This window comes from Coregonus clupeaformis, chromosome 7 (assembly GCF_020615455.1).
Source record: "Coregonus clupeaformis isolate EN_2021a chromosome 7, ASM2061545v1, whole genome shotgun sequence".
Taxonomy (NCBI): domain Eukaryota; kingdom Metazoa; phylum Chordata; class Actinopteri; order Salmoniformes; family Salmonidae; genus Coregonus; species Coregonus clupeaformis.
Genome location: NC_059198.1, coordinates 32,980,501 through 32,995,949, shown reverse-complemented (window position 1 = coordinate 32,995,949; position 15,449 = coordinate 32,980,501). Strand labels below are relative to the sequence as shown.

The 15,449-nt window shown below is 42.8% G+C and overlaps 1 protein-coding gene across 2 annotated transcripts in view; it reads right to left on the bottom strand.

Annotated features, from left to right (window-relative positions):
* Nucleotides 1-275: 275 nt before the first annotated feature.
* LOC121569769 (carnitine O-palmitoyltransferase 1, liver isoform-like) overlaps nt 276-15,449 on the bottom strand; it is a 42,978-nt gene continuing 27,804 nt past the window's right edge. The window contains exons 14-19 of one of the 2 annotated variants that reach the window (XM_045221313.1): nt 14,460-14,624; nt 9,530-9,658; nt 8,187-8,342; nt 2,488-2,601; nt 2,237-2,329; nt 276-1,886 (exon numbers count right to left, since the gene is read on the bottom strand). In XM_045221313.1, coding sequence (XP_045077248.1) covers nt 1,776-1,886; nt 2,237-2,329; nt 2,488-2,601; nt 8,187-8,342; nt 9,530-9,658; nt 14,460-14,624 — 768 coding nt within the window. In that variant the 3' untranslated portion in view covers nt 276-1,775. Of the gene's footprint in view, nt 1,887-2,236; nt 2,330-2,487; nt 2,602-7,387; nt 7,716-8,186; nt 8,343-9,529; nt 9,659-14,459; nt 14,625-15,449 lie in introns of those variants that run through there. The other variant, XM_045221314.1, reaches the window with a different exon arrangement.

Here is a 15,449-nt window from a genome sequence, read left to right as displayed (position 1 = left end):
AGTCAGGATCGAAGGAAAGACGAATGGAGCAAAGTACAGAGAGATCCTTGATGAAAACCTGCTCCAGAGTGCTCAGGACCTCAGAGTGGGCCGAAGGTTCACCTTCCAACAGGACAACGACCCTAAGCACACAGCCAAGACAATGCATGAGTGGCTTCGGGACAAGTCTCTGAATGTCCTTGAGTTTCCCAGCCGAGCCCAGACTTGAACCCGATCGAACATCTCTGGAAAGACCTGAAAATAGCTGTGCAGCGACGCGCCCCATCCAACCTGACAGAGCTAGAGAGGATCTACAGAAAAGAATGGGAGAAAATCCCCTAATACAGGTGTGCAAAGCTTGTAGCGTCTTACTCGAGAAGACTCGAGGCCGTAATTGCTGCCAAAGGTGCTTCAACAAAGTACTGAGTAAAGGGTCTGAATACTTATGTAAATGTAACATTAACGTTTTTTTTGGCAAATATTTCTGAAAACCTGTTTTTGCTTTGTCACAATGGAGTAATGTGCGTAGATTAAGAAGCAAAAAAATAAATGTAATCAATTTTAGAATAAGGCTGTAACATAACAAAATGTGGAAAAAAATGCACTGTAGCATGCTTTGACTAAAACGATGATGTGTTTGCTTAAATAGTGCAACATCATGCGTAGGCTCATCGTCTTTCAGTTCGAAACAGTGGATTTCTACCGTTGAGGATGTTTAAAAACTCAAATGAACTGTGCCCAGTATTCAAAAAGCATCTGAGTAGTTGTGCTGATCCAGGAACAGGTCCACCCCTGTCCATATACTCTTATTAATTATGATCTAAAAAGCAAAACTGTCTCTAGATCAGGACTCCTAATCTGAAATGCTTTATGAATACGAGCCCTGGAGATGCTCCCAAGCCAAATAATTAAGCAGATATCCTGTACAGGGTTGGGATCAATTACACTTCAATAAAGTGATTTTTAATTAAAATATAAAAACAGAACATTTTAATAAGAGCTTCTCCTTCTCGTATGTATTGAGAAATCATAGAAAAATGCAATTGTTTTTAAAATCACAGAATTTGAATTTATTCCCTGAATTGATTGAATTAAAATGGAATTGACCCCAACCATGCTCCTGATATCACATCCTAATGATGTTCACTGCAGCCGACCCATTCAGTTAGTGTTCTCCAGTCACTTGAGAATAGAGTTAAACCTACATTAAAAGTCAGTCCCGCTTCTTTCAACTTCCACTGCTTCTCCTATAGCTTTTTACTAGGGAAGTCTTTGAGGCCAACTGAAGGACTTTTCAATAAAACATTACACGAATAAACATGACTCTTTCCGACAGTAGTTCACATTCAAGATGATACTATAGAAAATAATGCCATTATGGTGAGTATTCACAAAGAAAGAAAAACAAGAAAAAAGTTATTGCCTATCTCTGACCCATGTCTGACCTCTGACCCATGTTCTCTCTATGGGTGAAACCTCTACTCATTCTCTTTTCTTTTTGTGGAGATTTATCCCCCACTTTCTCATCCCTCATTCCCTTGCTCTCTGCCTCATCCTTGTTAGTTCCCTTGCTTCCTATTGCACTTCTCAATCTCTTCACCTCTCTCTATCCACCGCTCCATTTTTGAGCAGAAGGGAACATCTTTCATTTTCAGAATTCATCATTCCATCACACCGAATCTCTTAGGGCTTTCTTTATACACAACCACGCTCAATATAATATTCTCCCACTATCAAAAACAAAGCGACTCCCTACCGCCATCCCACCCCATGGTCCCTTCTTTCCCTGTAATTGTTCACAGCTGTTTCTTGTCCGTGGCCTGTGGGTTCTCAGTCTTAGCTGGGGTAAGCACAGAGAGGAGGTCCTGTAGAGCCCGACTGATCTGGGCCCCGAACCGGTGTGAGTCCTGAGAGAGAGAAAGAGGAGATACAATGATTTGACTTGGTTTATTTCTGGAGAGTTAAAAAGATGGAGAGAGAGGAAGAGAGAGAGACATATATTGATTTTACTTGATTATTTGGGGGGGGTTAAAAACTTGTACAGATAGAAGGGAGGGAGATAGATACAGTAGATAGATAAAGGGAGATGAGAGAGGGGGGTGGGTCTTTATAAAGGGCACATTCATAATGTTCAGCTGGCCATGCATGATTTGTGTCCGTTTAAAGAGACAAAATGTACCGCTTGTCAACGTTTCCATTTGCTGTATGCATGATAACATCTGTCACCAATACAAGCGAGTGTATAACACACACTAACCGTCTCAGAGAAGGAGTGCTTGCAGGATACATGGTAGTTGATCATGTCCTCTCCTACGATAATGTACGACACTCCGTAGCCATCGTCTGCCACCTGGAACAGTAAGAAGTGGGAAAAGTAGCAAAAGGACGTGTGTACTCACAGGCCCAAAGCCTCCCCCAGGTAGTTGAAGTCTGGGTAGAGGTGTGTGTGTGTGTGTGTGTGTGTGTGTGTGTGTGTGTGTGCCTGAGTCGAGGTGTGTGTTTACTCACAGGGCCGAAGCCTCCCCCCAGGGATATAAAGTCTGGGTGGTTCTTCATGTCAAACAGCTCCAACTGCTGAACCGGAGTCTGACTGGTGGAGAGACGCCAGGGCTCCGACAACACCTAGATGGACAGACACACGGAAGGATCAGTTAGACAACTCAACACTACACCTCTAGTATTACTGATATACACTGCTCAAAAAAATAAAGGGAACACTTAAACAACACAATGTAACTCCAAGTCAATCACACTTCTGTGAAATCAAACTGTCCACTTAGGAAGCTACACTGATTGACAATACAAATTCACATGCTGTTGTGCAAATGGAATAGACAACAGGTGGAAATTATAGGCAATTAGCAAGACACCCCCAATAAAGGACTGGTTTTGCAGGTGGTGACCACAGACCACTTCTCAGTTCCTATGCTTCCTGGCTGATGTTTTGGTCACTTTTGAATGCTGGCGGTGCTTTAACTCTAGTGGTAGCATGAGACGGAGTCTACAACACACACAAGTGGCTCAGGTAATGCAGCTCATCCAGGATGGCACATCAATGCGAGCTGTGGCAAGAAGGTTTGCTGTGTCTGTCAGCGTAGTGTCCAGAGCATGGAGGCGCTACCAGGAGACAGGCCAGTACATCAGGAGACGTGGAGGAGGCCGTAGGATGGCAACAACCCAGCAGCAGGACTGCTACCTCCGCCTTTGTGCAAGGAGGAGCACTGCCAGAGCCCTGCAAAATGACCTCCAGCAGGCCACAAATGTGCATGTGTCTGCTCAAACGGTCAGAAACAGACTCCATGAGGGTGGTATGGAGGGCCCGACGTCCACAGGTGGGGGTTGTGCTTCCAGCCCAACACCGTGCAGGATTTTTGGCATTTGCCAGAGAACACCAAGATTGGCAAATTCGCCACTGGCGCCCTGTGCTCTTCACAGATGAAAGCAGGTTCACACTGAGCACGTTACAGAGTCTGGAGACGCCGTGGAGAACGTTCTGCTGCCTGCAACATCCTCCAGCATGACCGGTTTGGCGGTGGGTCAGTCATGATGTGGGGTGGCATTTATTTGGGGGGCCGCACAGCCCTCCATGTGCTCGCCAGAGGTAGCCTGACTGCCATTAGGTACCGAGATGAGATCCTCAGACCCCTTGTGAGACCATATGCTGGTGCGGTTGGCCCTGGGTTCCTCCTAATGCAAGACAATGCTAGACCTCATGTGGCTGGAGTGTGTCAGCAGTTCCTGCAAGAGGAAGGCATTGATGCTATGGACCGCCCGTTCCCCAGACCTGAATCCAATTGAGCACATCTGGGACATCATGTCTCGCTCCATGCTTTAGTCCAGGTCTGGGAGGAGATCCCTCAGGAGACCATCCGCCACCTCATCAAGAGCATGCCCAGGCATTGTAGGGAGGTCATACAGGCACGTGGAGGCCACACACACTACTGAGCCTCATTTTGACTTGTTTTAAGGACAGTACATCAAAGTTGGATCAGCCTGTAGTGTGGTTTTCCACTTAAATTTTGAGGGTGACTCCAAATCCAGACCTCCATGGGTTGATACATTTGATTTCCATTGATAATTTGTGTGATTTTGTTGTCAGCACATTCAACTATGTAAAGAAAAAAGTATTTAATAAGATTATTTCATTCATTCAGATCTAGGATGTGTTATTTTTGTGTTCCCTTTATTTTTTTGAGCAGTATATATATATATATATATATATATAAGGGTTTTTCTTTATTTTTATTATTTTCTACATTGTAGAATAATAGTGAAGACATCAAAATTATGAATAACACATATGGAATCCTGTAGTAACCAAAAAAGTTAAAACAAAAAAAGATATGTTATATTTGAGATTCTTCAAATAGCCACCCTTTGCCTTGATGACAGCTTTGCACACTCTTGGCATTCTCTCAACCAGCTTCACCTGGAATGCTTTTCCAACAGTCTTGAAGGAGTTCCTACATATGCTGAGCACTTGTTGGCTGCTTTTCCTTCACTCTGCGGTCCGACTCATCCCAAACCATCTTAATTTGGTGGAGGTCGGGGGATTGTGGAGGCCAGGTCATCGGATGCAGCACTCCATCACTCTCCTTCTTGGTAAAATAGCCCTTACACAGCCTGGAGGTGTGTTTTGGGTCATTGTCCTGTTGAAAAACAAATGATAGTCCCACTAAGCCCAAACCAGGGATGGCGTATCGCTGCAGAATGCTGTGGTAGCCATGCTAGTTAAGTGTGCCTTGAATTCTAAATAAATCACAGACAGTGTCTCCAGCAAAGCACCCCTACACCATAACTCCTCCATGCTTTACAGTGGAAAATACACATGCAGAGATCATCCGTTCACCCACACCGCATCTCACAAAGACACGGCGGTTGGAACCAAAAATCTCCAATTTGGACTCCAGATCGAAGGACACATTTCCACCGGTCTAATGTCCATTGCTCGTGTTTCTTGGCCCAAGCAAGTCTCTTCTTCTTATTGGTGTCCTTTATTGGTGGTTTCTTTGCAGCAATTCGACCATGAAGGCCTGATTCACACAGTCTCCTCTGAACAGTTGATGTTGAGATGTCTGTTACTTGAACTCTGTGAAGCATTTATTTGGCCTGCAATTTCTGAGGCTGGTAACTCTAATGAAGTTATCCTCTGCAGCAACGGTCACTCTGGGTCTTCCATTCCTGTGGCGGTCCTCATGAGAGCCAGTTTCATCATAGAGCTTGATGGATTTTGCGACAGAACTTGAAGAAACTTTCAAAGTTCTTGAAATGTTCCTTATTGACTGACCTTCATGTCTTACATCTCCCGAGTGGCGCAGTGGTCTAAGGCACTGCATCGCAGTGCTAGCTGTGCCACTAGAGATCCTGGTTCGAATCCAGGCTCTGTCGTAGCCGGCCGTGACCGGGAGACCCATGGGGCGGCGCACAATTGGCCCAGCGTCGTCTAGGGTAGGGGAGGGAATGGCCGGCAGGGATGTAGCTCAGTTGGTAGAGCATGGCGTTTGCAACGCCAGGGTTGTGGGTTCGATTCCCACCGGGGTATGAAAAATAGTATGAAAAATTAAAAAATATCATGTATGCACTCACTAACTGTAAGTCGCTCTGGATAAGAGCGTCTGCTAAATGACTAAAATGTAAATGTAAAAATGTTAAAGTAATGATGGACTGTCGTTTCTCTTTCCTTATTTGAGCTGTTCTTGCCATAATATGGACTTGGTCTTTTACCCAATAGTGCTATCTTCTGTATACCCCCCTTACATTGTCACAACACAACTGATAGGCTCAAACGCATTAAGGAAAGAAATTCCACAAATTCACTTTTAAGAAGGCACATCTGTTAATATCAATTGTTCAGAGGAGACTGTGTAAATCAGGCCTTCATTGTCGAATTGCTGCAAAGAAACCACTACTAAAGGAACACGAGCAATGGACATTGGACCGGTGGAAATCTGTCCTTTGGTCCAATGAGTCCAAATTTGAGATTTTTGGTTCCAACCGCAGTGTCTTTGTGAGACGCAGAGTAGGTGAACAGATCTCTGGTTCCCACTGTGAAGCATGGAGGAGATGGTGTGATTGTGTGGGGGTGCTTTGCTGGTGACACTGTTGGTGATTTATTTAGAATTCAAGCCACACTTAACCAGCATGGCTAACACAGCATTCTTCAGCGATACGCCATCCCATCTGGTTTCGCTTAGTGGGACTATAATTAGTTTTTCAACAGGACAATGACCCAAAACACACCTCCAGGCTGTGTAAGGGCTATTTGACCAAGGAGAGTGATGGAGTGCTGCATCAGATGACCTGGCCTCGACAATCACCCGACCTCAACCCAATTGATATGGTTTGGGATGAGTTACACCGCAGAGTGAAGGAAAAGCAGCCAACAAGTGCTCAGCATATGTGGGAACTCCTTCAAGACTGTTGGAAAAGCATTCCTCATGATGCTGGTTGAGAGAATGCCAAGAGTGTGCAAAGCTGTCATCAAGACAAAGGGTGGCTACTTCGAAGAATCTAAAATATATTTTTATTTGTTTAACACTTTTTGGGTTAAAAAATGATTCCATATATGTTATTCCATAGTTTTGATGTCTTCACTATTATTATACAATGTAGAAAATAGTAAAAATTAAGAAAAACCCTTGAATGAGTAGGTGTGTCCAAACTTTTGACTGGTACTAATATATATATATATATATATATATAGAGAGAGAGAGAGAGAGTGGCGCAGTGGTCTAAGGCACTGCATCGCAGTGCTAGCTGTGCCACTAGAGATCCTGGTTCGAATCCAGGCTCTGTCGTAGCCGGCCGCGACCGGGAGACCCATGGGGCGGCGCACAATTGGCCCAGCGTCGTCCAGGGTAGGGGAGGGAATGGCTGGCAGGGATGTAGCTCAGTTGGTAGAGCATGGCGTTTGCAACGCCAGGGTTGTGGGTTCATTTCCCACGGGGGGCCAGTATGAAATAAAAAATAAATAAATAAATAAAAATACAAAAAATAAAAACTTTTTTAAAATATATAAAAAATAATGTATGCACTCACTAACTAAGTCGCTCTGGATAAGAGCGTCTGCTAAATGATGTAAATGTAGATATACACTAATATTGTACAATCTGTGTGTCTTTTCATTGGCTTGGCCTGGGCTATTGTTTGCATTCAAGACCAGGTCGTTTTTATTGATCTCAGTTTTTCAGTGTCAGAGTAGCCAGTCATTTTGGTCATTTATGTGGTATTAAAAAATATTCTGCTAATAATGTCTTCTGTCATGTAAATTATGTAGAATTGCATGAAATGCGTTTATCATAGGCCAATTGTTTGGGGACCCTGTGTCGTGGAAATTCTAATCAATAATGAGGAGAGAAGGTCAATTAGGATATTACTTTATTCAAAATGTATTAATTTGGGAGCAGGTCACACCACACACACAAGTGAATAGAGTGAGTGCTCTGCAATAATAAGTCTGGTCGACCCAACACTCGAGTGTTGGGCTGAGAGCGCCGACATACAGAGAATACAAAGATCTTTCATAGCAAAGATACACCCTCTTAGTCTACATGACAAACAGCAGATGTGTGGAATGGGTCAAAAGGTGAGGCTTGGTATATGAGAAAAAGAGCATCTCCCAGCCAGATAGCATTTGCCACGAAGATTGTTCTCATTGTATGGAAACCAGGGTTTGGCCCCCAAGACAAGGTTCCTGTCATCATTATCCATACCCGAGCCATCTCCTCCCTGGTACCCTATAGTACACAAACACCAACTCATTCTATGGAATGCAGGCTCAGTCAGACCGGATACATCTCCCCCTCACATGCACCACTAATCATAGAATGGAATGGCTGTTGGTTTTATCACCAAGCCCATCATAAATAAATTGCCAGCCCAAGCTCAACTGAGTTCACAGACACAGATGAGAGAGTTCTAAGAACCCTATTCCATTGCATAAAACAACCATTCGATGCATAAATAGTATTAAACATAATCTTGTAATTTTTCTACCATACCTGCTAAAAACATGTGTGGAAATTCTAAAAACTGCAATTATGGCTTTATAATAAAGGGTATTTTTCTTCAACAGTAAATGTACCCAAGCACCGCAACTTAAAGTTAACGAATTGCATCTTTGTGCGCATATTTGTGTACAGAAAATGGGGGTGTGCTGGGAAGGGGGATACTGTTCTTGCTAGCATGTTAGCCATGTTAGTACCTACCTCTGTTAGGAACGGTGACTCCACCCCCAGGTATTTAGACACCACGTACAGGCAGAAGAGGTGCCTGTCAATGCCGGACCCTGTCATGGCCAATCGGTAGAGGTTCTGGTGCTTCTCGGCAGCCAATCGGAACAGCCGCCTGCAGTGCTCCGGCCCCTGTAATAAGATAACCTGTCTGTTAGAAGCGAGATAGGATGAATTATGATTACAGTTGATGATAGTAGTGGGGCGAAAGAGGTTACTCAAATAAATAAAATAAAAATGTAATATGAGAGTGAAACCCCCGTAAGAGGATCATGTAAGTATTTATGGAGTGAAACTGGTTCCGCTAGGCTAGGAGATTATTATAGAGTTGATCCTCAGTATTTTAATGGATTTATGTTAATTACTGTTGGAGAGTATTTTCTCTCTTTAGTTGAGAATATTCAGATTAAGGATTTATAGTAGTTTAACTCTGTGAGGTGTAGATAATGGAGTTAAGTGCAGTTATCCATCAGGTATGAACAAATATCCCATAAACCTGGAGCTAGATATTGCAATTGAGATTATGACTTGTGATTTTCAAACACTTGGATGAAAACTTGATAGTTCCATGAGACAAGTGTCAAGTTAGAGAACAGCACTTCTAAAATGAGCTAATAGGACTTAATACATGCTGTGCTAACTGGACATTATCATTAGCTAGATCCCAAATGTAATCTTTAGACTAATTAGCATCCTACTGATTAAATGTACGTCCCAACAAACGTGTAAACACACAGGGAATATAATGTAGGCCTACCTGTTAGGGTAACATGGGGTAACCTGCCAATTGGGAAATGGCTGCAATGATTTTGCACTGGCGCAGCACCACAGTTAAATGACTGCAGAGGAAACACTGGCGTGAAGCACACCCACACGCAAATACTCTGTGTGACTGTGTGAGAGAAAAGTCTTGCATCGCACTCATGTCAATATCTGCAGTGCTGCTCGTGGCAATGTCATATTGCTGAGCCCACTTTAATGGAGTGTCAAAGAAAGGCTAATATTGCAGCCTCTTGACATATGGATATTGCACATGTCAATATCACAATTTCAATTAATCTTGCAGCCGTAAAAGTAATCCGTGTCTGAAGAATGAATGCAAATCACTTTGACTGAAACCCATTTCTTCCTAAATTACCTTATTCATAATGGAGTGAAATCTGTTTCACTATCAAGTGTGAACACATTCATTCCGAAGTGAACGCGACTCAGCATCGATAACACAGAAAAGCCTGCAAAACCTATTTTCACTGAGCCACTAGGAAGGTTCTAGAAGAACTTACGAGCACCGTTAAAACAACCCCAGTCATTAAGCCTACCTCTCCGCTCTCCACAGCTTTGACAAAGGCACAGCCCTCATTGGAGCAGGATCTTACAGTCTCAGTCCTCCCCTCTCGGAACAGCCGTGTCATGGAGGCCTCGTAGGTGAGGCAGAACGTCTTACGATCCTGGGAGACAAAGGGAACATTATCAGTATAATTAGCTGAAATTATCAGTATTCTTCTCACTGCTCATGGACGGTAATTACAAACCTTGTACAGCTCAGCATACTGCACTATATGACCGTTTTTATTATACAGCAATAGCCAATTTCCGTGGTAGACTACACCAATTCCATTCCTAGTTGCAAGGTAACTAAAGCGTTCTTGTATTCTAACACATTGTATTCAGTCTAGTAATGTTAGCAACCTCTTAAACAAACACGAGGAATTATCGTTTCCTTGACAGAAGGAATGAAAGAGACTTTTACTAGAGGTCACTGACACCAGTGGCATGACTTCAACTAGTCCCTGGTCTTTCCAAAAATTTCTAACAGTTTGTCATCATGTTTGAATAGTGAGAGGGGATAGGAAAACTGGGGAAGATACCATGTCAAGTGATTTTAGTAGGGAGCTGGCAGAGAAGGATTCAGAAGGCAAATTTAGCTACTTACCCAAGACTAAAGCATGCATGGAATCCAGAGATTGAATTAAAATTGATAAATAAGAAAGTAAACCGACCAAATAAATCAGCTACAGGTATTTTTTAATGTGCTTGAGAGACAGTATGTGTGATGGAGGAAAACATTATTCTTGGGTAATATCCACATCTGCATTCTGAATGTGTCTTTCAAAGAGTTGAACATTTGCCAGGGGAATCCAAAAGTGTATTAGATTAGATAATATTCATAGGGACCAGCGACTTCACTTTGAGTTCCATTTTGTTCAATTTTGTTGTGTCCACCATCTTTAGGACCGCACATTCTGGCGCAACTAGTGTGGTCACAAAGACGCCAAGATCGCCCATCTAACTGCACCTGGAAAAACAAGAAATCTTGACAAGATTGAAATACTCGGTTGTGATCCATATCTCGCTCCTAGCGAGCTTTTCACAGCACTTAAAAACTGTAGATGAGACATTACTGACATACAGTTGAAGTCGGAAGTTTATATACACTTAGGTTGGAGTCATTAAAACTCGTTTTTCAACCACTCCACAAATGTCTTGTTAACAAACTATAGTTTTGGCAAGTCGGTTAGGACATCTACTTTGTGCATGACACAAGTATTTTTCCAACAATTGTTTACTGGTATCACAATTCCAGTGGGTCAGAAGTTTACATACACTAAGTTGACTGTGCCTTTAAACAGCTTGGAAAATTCCAGAAAATGATTTAATGGCTTTAGAAGCTTCTGATAGGCTAATTTACATCATTTGAGTCAATTGGAGGTGTACCTGTGGATGTATTTCAAGGCCTACCTTCAAACTCAGTGCCTCTTTGCTTGATATCATGGGAAAATCAAAAGAAATCAGCCAAGACCTCAGAAAAATAATTGTAGACCTCAACAAGTCTGGTTCATCCTTGGGAGCAATTTCCAAACGCCTGAAGGTACCACATTCATCTGTACAAACAATAGTACGCAAGTATAAACACCATGGGACCACACAGCCGTCATACCGCTCAGGAAGGAGATGCGTTCTGTCTCCTAGAGATGAACGTACTTTGGTGCGAAAAGTGTAAATCAATCCCAGAAGAACAGCAAAGGACCTTGTGAAGATAATAATAATAATAATAATAATAATAATAATAAGCCATTTAGCAGACGCTTTTATCCAAAGCGACTTACAGTCATGCGTGCATACATTTTTGTGTATGGGTGGTCCCGGGGATCGAACCCACTACCTTGGCGTTACAAGCGCCGTGCTCTACCAGCTGAGCTACAGAGGACCACGTACAGGGTAGTGCTGCGGCTGACCCACTTAAATACCTGCCGCCACACTACTTCCACCTCGTGTCCTTTTCGAGGCGCCGTAGATCACCGACAAAGAGGATTGAAGTGATCCAATAGCTTACATAACCGTGGTTACATACGTAACCTTCGTTATGTAGCACTATATTGAATCACTCCAATATGGTATCACAATACCAGATTAATCGGTGAACTAGGTAAGGGCCAGACAGAGAGCAAAGTCCCGTAGGACTGAACTCAGGGCAGTCATAGTTGTTATGTCCCTCCGTCCCCACTCAGGGAAGCGGAGGCAACAGCCAGCACAGCCGTTACAAGTGATGTCATGGCTTTAGAAGCTTCTGATAGGCTAATTTACATAATTTGAGTCAATTGGAGGTGTACCTGTGGATGTATTTCAAGGCCTACCTTCAAACTCAGTGCCTCTTTGCTTGACATCATGGGAAAATCAAAAGAAATCAGCCAAGACCTCAGAAAAAAATAATTGTAGACCTCCACAAGTCTGGTTCATCCTTGGGAGCAATTTCCAAACGCCTGAAGGTACCATGTTCATCTGTACAAACAATAGTACGCAAGTATAAACACCATGGGACCACGCAGCCATCATACCGCTCAGGAAGTAGATGCGTTCTGTCTCCTAGAGATGAACGTACTTTGGTGAGAAAAGTGCAAATCAATCCCAGAACAACAGCAAAGGACCTTGTGAAGATGCTGGAGGAAACAGGTACAAAAGTATCTATATCCACGGTAAAATGAGTCCTATATCGACATAACCTGAAAGGCCGCTCAGCAAGGAAGAAGCCACTGCTCCAAAACCGCCATAAAAAAGCCTGACTATGGTTTGCAACTGCACATGGGGACAAAGATCGTACTTTTTGGAGAAATGTCCTCTGGTCTGATGAAACAAAAATGGAACTGTTTGGCCATAATGACAATCGTTATGTTTGGAGGAAAAAGGGGTAACTTGCAAGCCGAAGAACACCATCCCAACCGTGAAGCACGGGGGTGGCAGCATCATGCTGTGGGGGTGCTTTGCTGCAAGAGGGAGTGGTGCACTTCACAAAATAGATGGCATCATGAGGAAGGAAAATTATGTGGATATATTGAAGCAACATTTCAAGACATCCGCCAGGAAGTTAAAGCTTGGTCGCAAATGGGTCTTCCAAATGGACAATGACCCCAAGCATACTTCCAAAGTTGTGGCAAAATGGCTTAAGAACAACAAAGTCAAGGTATTGGAGTGGCCATCACAAAGCCCTGACGTCAATCCTATAGAAAATGTGTGGGCAGAACTGAAAAAGCGTGTGCGAGCAAGGAGGCCTACAAACCTGAATCAGATACACCAGCTCTGTCAGGAGGAATGGGCCAAAATTCACCCAACTTATTGTGGGAAGCTTGTGGAAGGCTACCTGAAACGTTTGACCCAAGTTAAACAATTTAAAGGCAATGCTACCAAATATTAATTGAGTGTATGTAAACTTCTGACCCACTGGGAATGTGATGAAAAAACAAAAAGCTGAAATAAATAATTCTCTACTATTATTCTGACATTTCACATTCTTAAAATAATGTGGTGATCCTAACTGACCTAAGACAGGGAATTTTTACTAGGATTAAATGTCAGGAATTGTGAAAAACTATTTGGCTAAGGTGTATGTAAACTTCCGACTTCAACTGTAGCTACTACTAAGCTAGCTAACTCTACCTCTTCTGACAAATTGCCTGCTTAGCTTGTTTCATTTACCCTAAAGTTGTAGAAATGCTGCCCCTAAATTAAATGATCAGAAATCAGTCTGTATATCAGCATGTTTCTCCACGATTGCTGCTTTTGATCATCTGTGCACAGCAGCAGCTCATGGGATGCCTTTGCTTTGACTCACGTGAGTCGCGGCAACAGGCAGCTGATTCGTGAAAACTCATTATAATGTCAGCTAGATACTAACTTAGCAACAGAAGCTAGCTAGCTTTTGTTGGAAGAATTCAACATTGTGTGTGATGCACTAGGTTAGCAGCATCCATTTAGATTCATATGAAATATGACTGGCTGGCTCAGCTAGCTAGCTAGCTTAGCTAACGCTAGTTAGCTAGCTAGCTTAGCTAACGCTAGTTAGCTAATGTTGGACAAATAATGCTAGCTTTCGTGACACAAAATCTTAGTTAGATGTAAAATGGTACGAGGGGCAGCTCTCAGGGAACTGTGGGGGAGATCTTGGAGGGCTGGTGGCCTGGCGGTTGGGAGCTTGGGCCGGTGGCTGATAGGTCGCTGGTTTGGGTCCCCGTTTTTGACCTTGTGGGAGATCTGTCGACGTGCCCTTGAGCAGGGCGTTGACCCTGGTTGCGTCTGTGGGTCGCTTTGGATGTGACTCTGTTAGATTACTGAATGTAATGTAAATGTTGAGCGGCTTCACTGCAAGTAGATTGTATGTTTTAATATTCAATAAACATGTTTTTATTCAACATTATTTTCAGATGGATTGTTTTAGCTTTGATTAATACAGTGTGTTTTAGGCAATGGACCACAATGGACGACAGAGTCCTAAAGAAAGCGCTGCAACGCTGTGTTACGTCAATTGGAATCTATGAATAGGGGAAGTCATAGGGTAGAGGGTATTCTCAATGTTGTATATGTTCTAGGAATGTCCTGCTTACCCTGTAGTAAACTAGCTGCAGAGCCAGCTGAATGAAGGACATCCCCTTTAACTTACCCTGTAGTAAGCTAGCCAGGCACGCGCACAGATAGAGCTCAATCAGTGCCCGGCAACCTGCCCTTTTGCCCTCGTAGCCTGGTGGATTTGATAATTTAATGAAATACTTTAAATGTTATTTTGAGTCTCATAATAAATTGTGTTTTAATTTTAAATGTAACGAATTGCACATCAAACTAGCTAATTTCATAAGCTCTTGAATCTTAGAAAATAGCCCCTCCCCCACCCCCAAGAGCACCAGCATCCCCAATGGTCTGTGCACGGCCCTGAAGCTAGCTGCAGAGCCAACTGTATGAAGGACATTCCCTTTAACTCACCCTGTAGTAAGCTAGCTGCAGAGCCAACTGAATGAAGGCGTCTGGGCTGATCTTCAGCTTCTTGATGCGTCCCTTCCCAAAGTCCCTGAAGGGGAAGACATGACAGTCCACATCGTCAGCTAGGGCCTGTGCCACAGACAGAGAGATGGACACCTGCTCCTGAACCTGAGGAGAGAGAGATGGAGAGAGGAGGGGAGGAAAGACATGGAGAGAGAGAGGGAGAGAGATACAGAGAGCGAGAGAGAGAAAATGGTTGTCTAGCAATGAAAAACAACCAATTTGACAGAGGTTGAAGAACTTGGAAAAAGATTATGGGCAAATGTTGCTCAATCCAGGTGTGGAAAGCTCTTAGACTTACAGATGTAATCACTGCCAAAGGTGCTTCTACAAAGTATTGACTGTGAATACTTATGCAAATTAGATATTTCTGTATTTCATTTTCAATAATGTCTAAAAACCTGTTATCACTTTGTAATTATGGGGTATTGTGTGTAGATTGGCGAAATATAAAAAGCAATTTAATAAATTTTCAATTCAGGCTGTAACAACAAAATGTGTAATAATATATGAATACTTTCTGAATGCACTGTATCTTGAAATATATAAAGTATTATATCTTTCTGATTTTACAGATATATTTTTTTAAATCATTATCATATTTGGACCAGAATGACTCTCTCTCCACTACCAATTGTTCCTGCAGTGAGGATTCACTAGCTTCATCAAATGTTTTCATAATTTAACTATAGATAATCGCCCCAAAAAAAAAAAACAGTATGCAAATTAGGGAGCCAAATGAAGGGCTCTCTCACCGATGCGATTCGGTAGGCTATACTGTCAAGTCCCGACCGACATGGTCTTCATATCCTAGGAAAATAGAAACAAGATCTTTGGTTTACTTGTACCGATGCGATTCCATAGACATACACTGAGTGTACAAAACATTAGGAACACCTTCCTAATATTTAGTTTTACCCCCTTTTGCCCTCA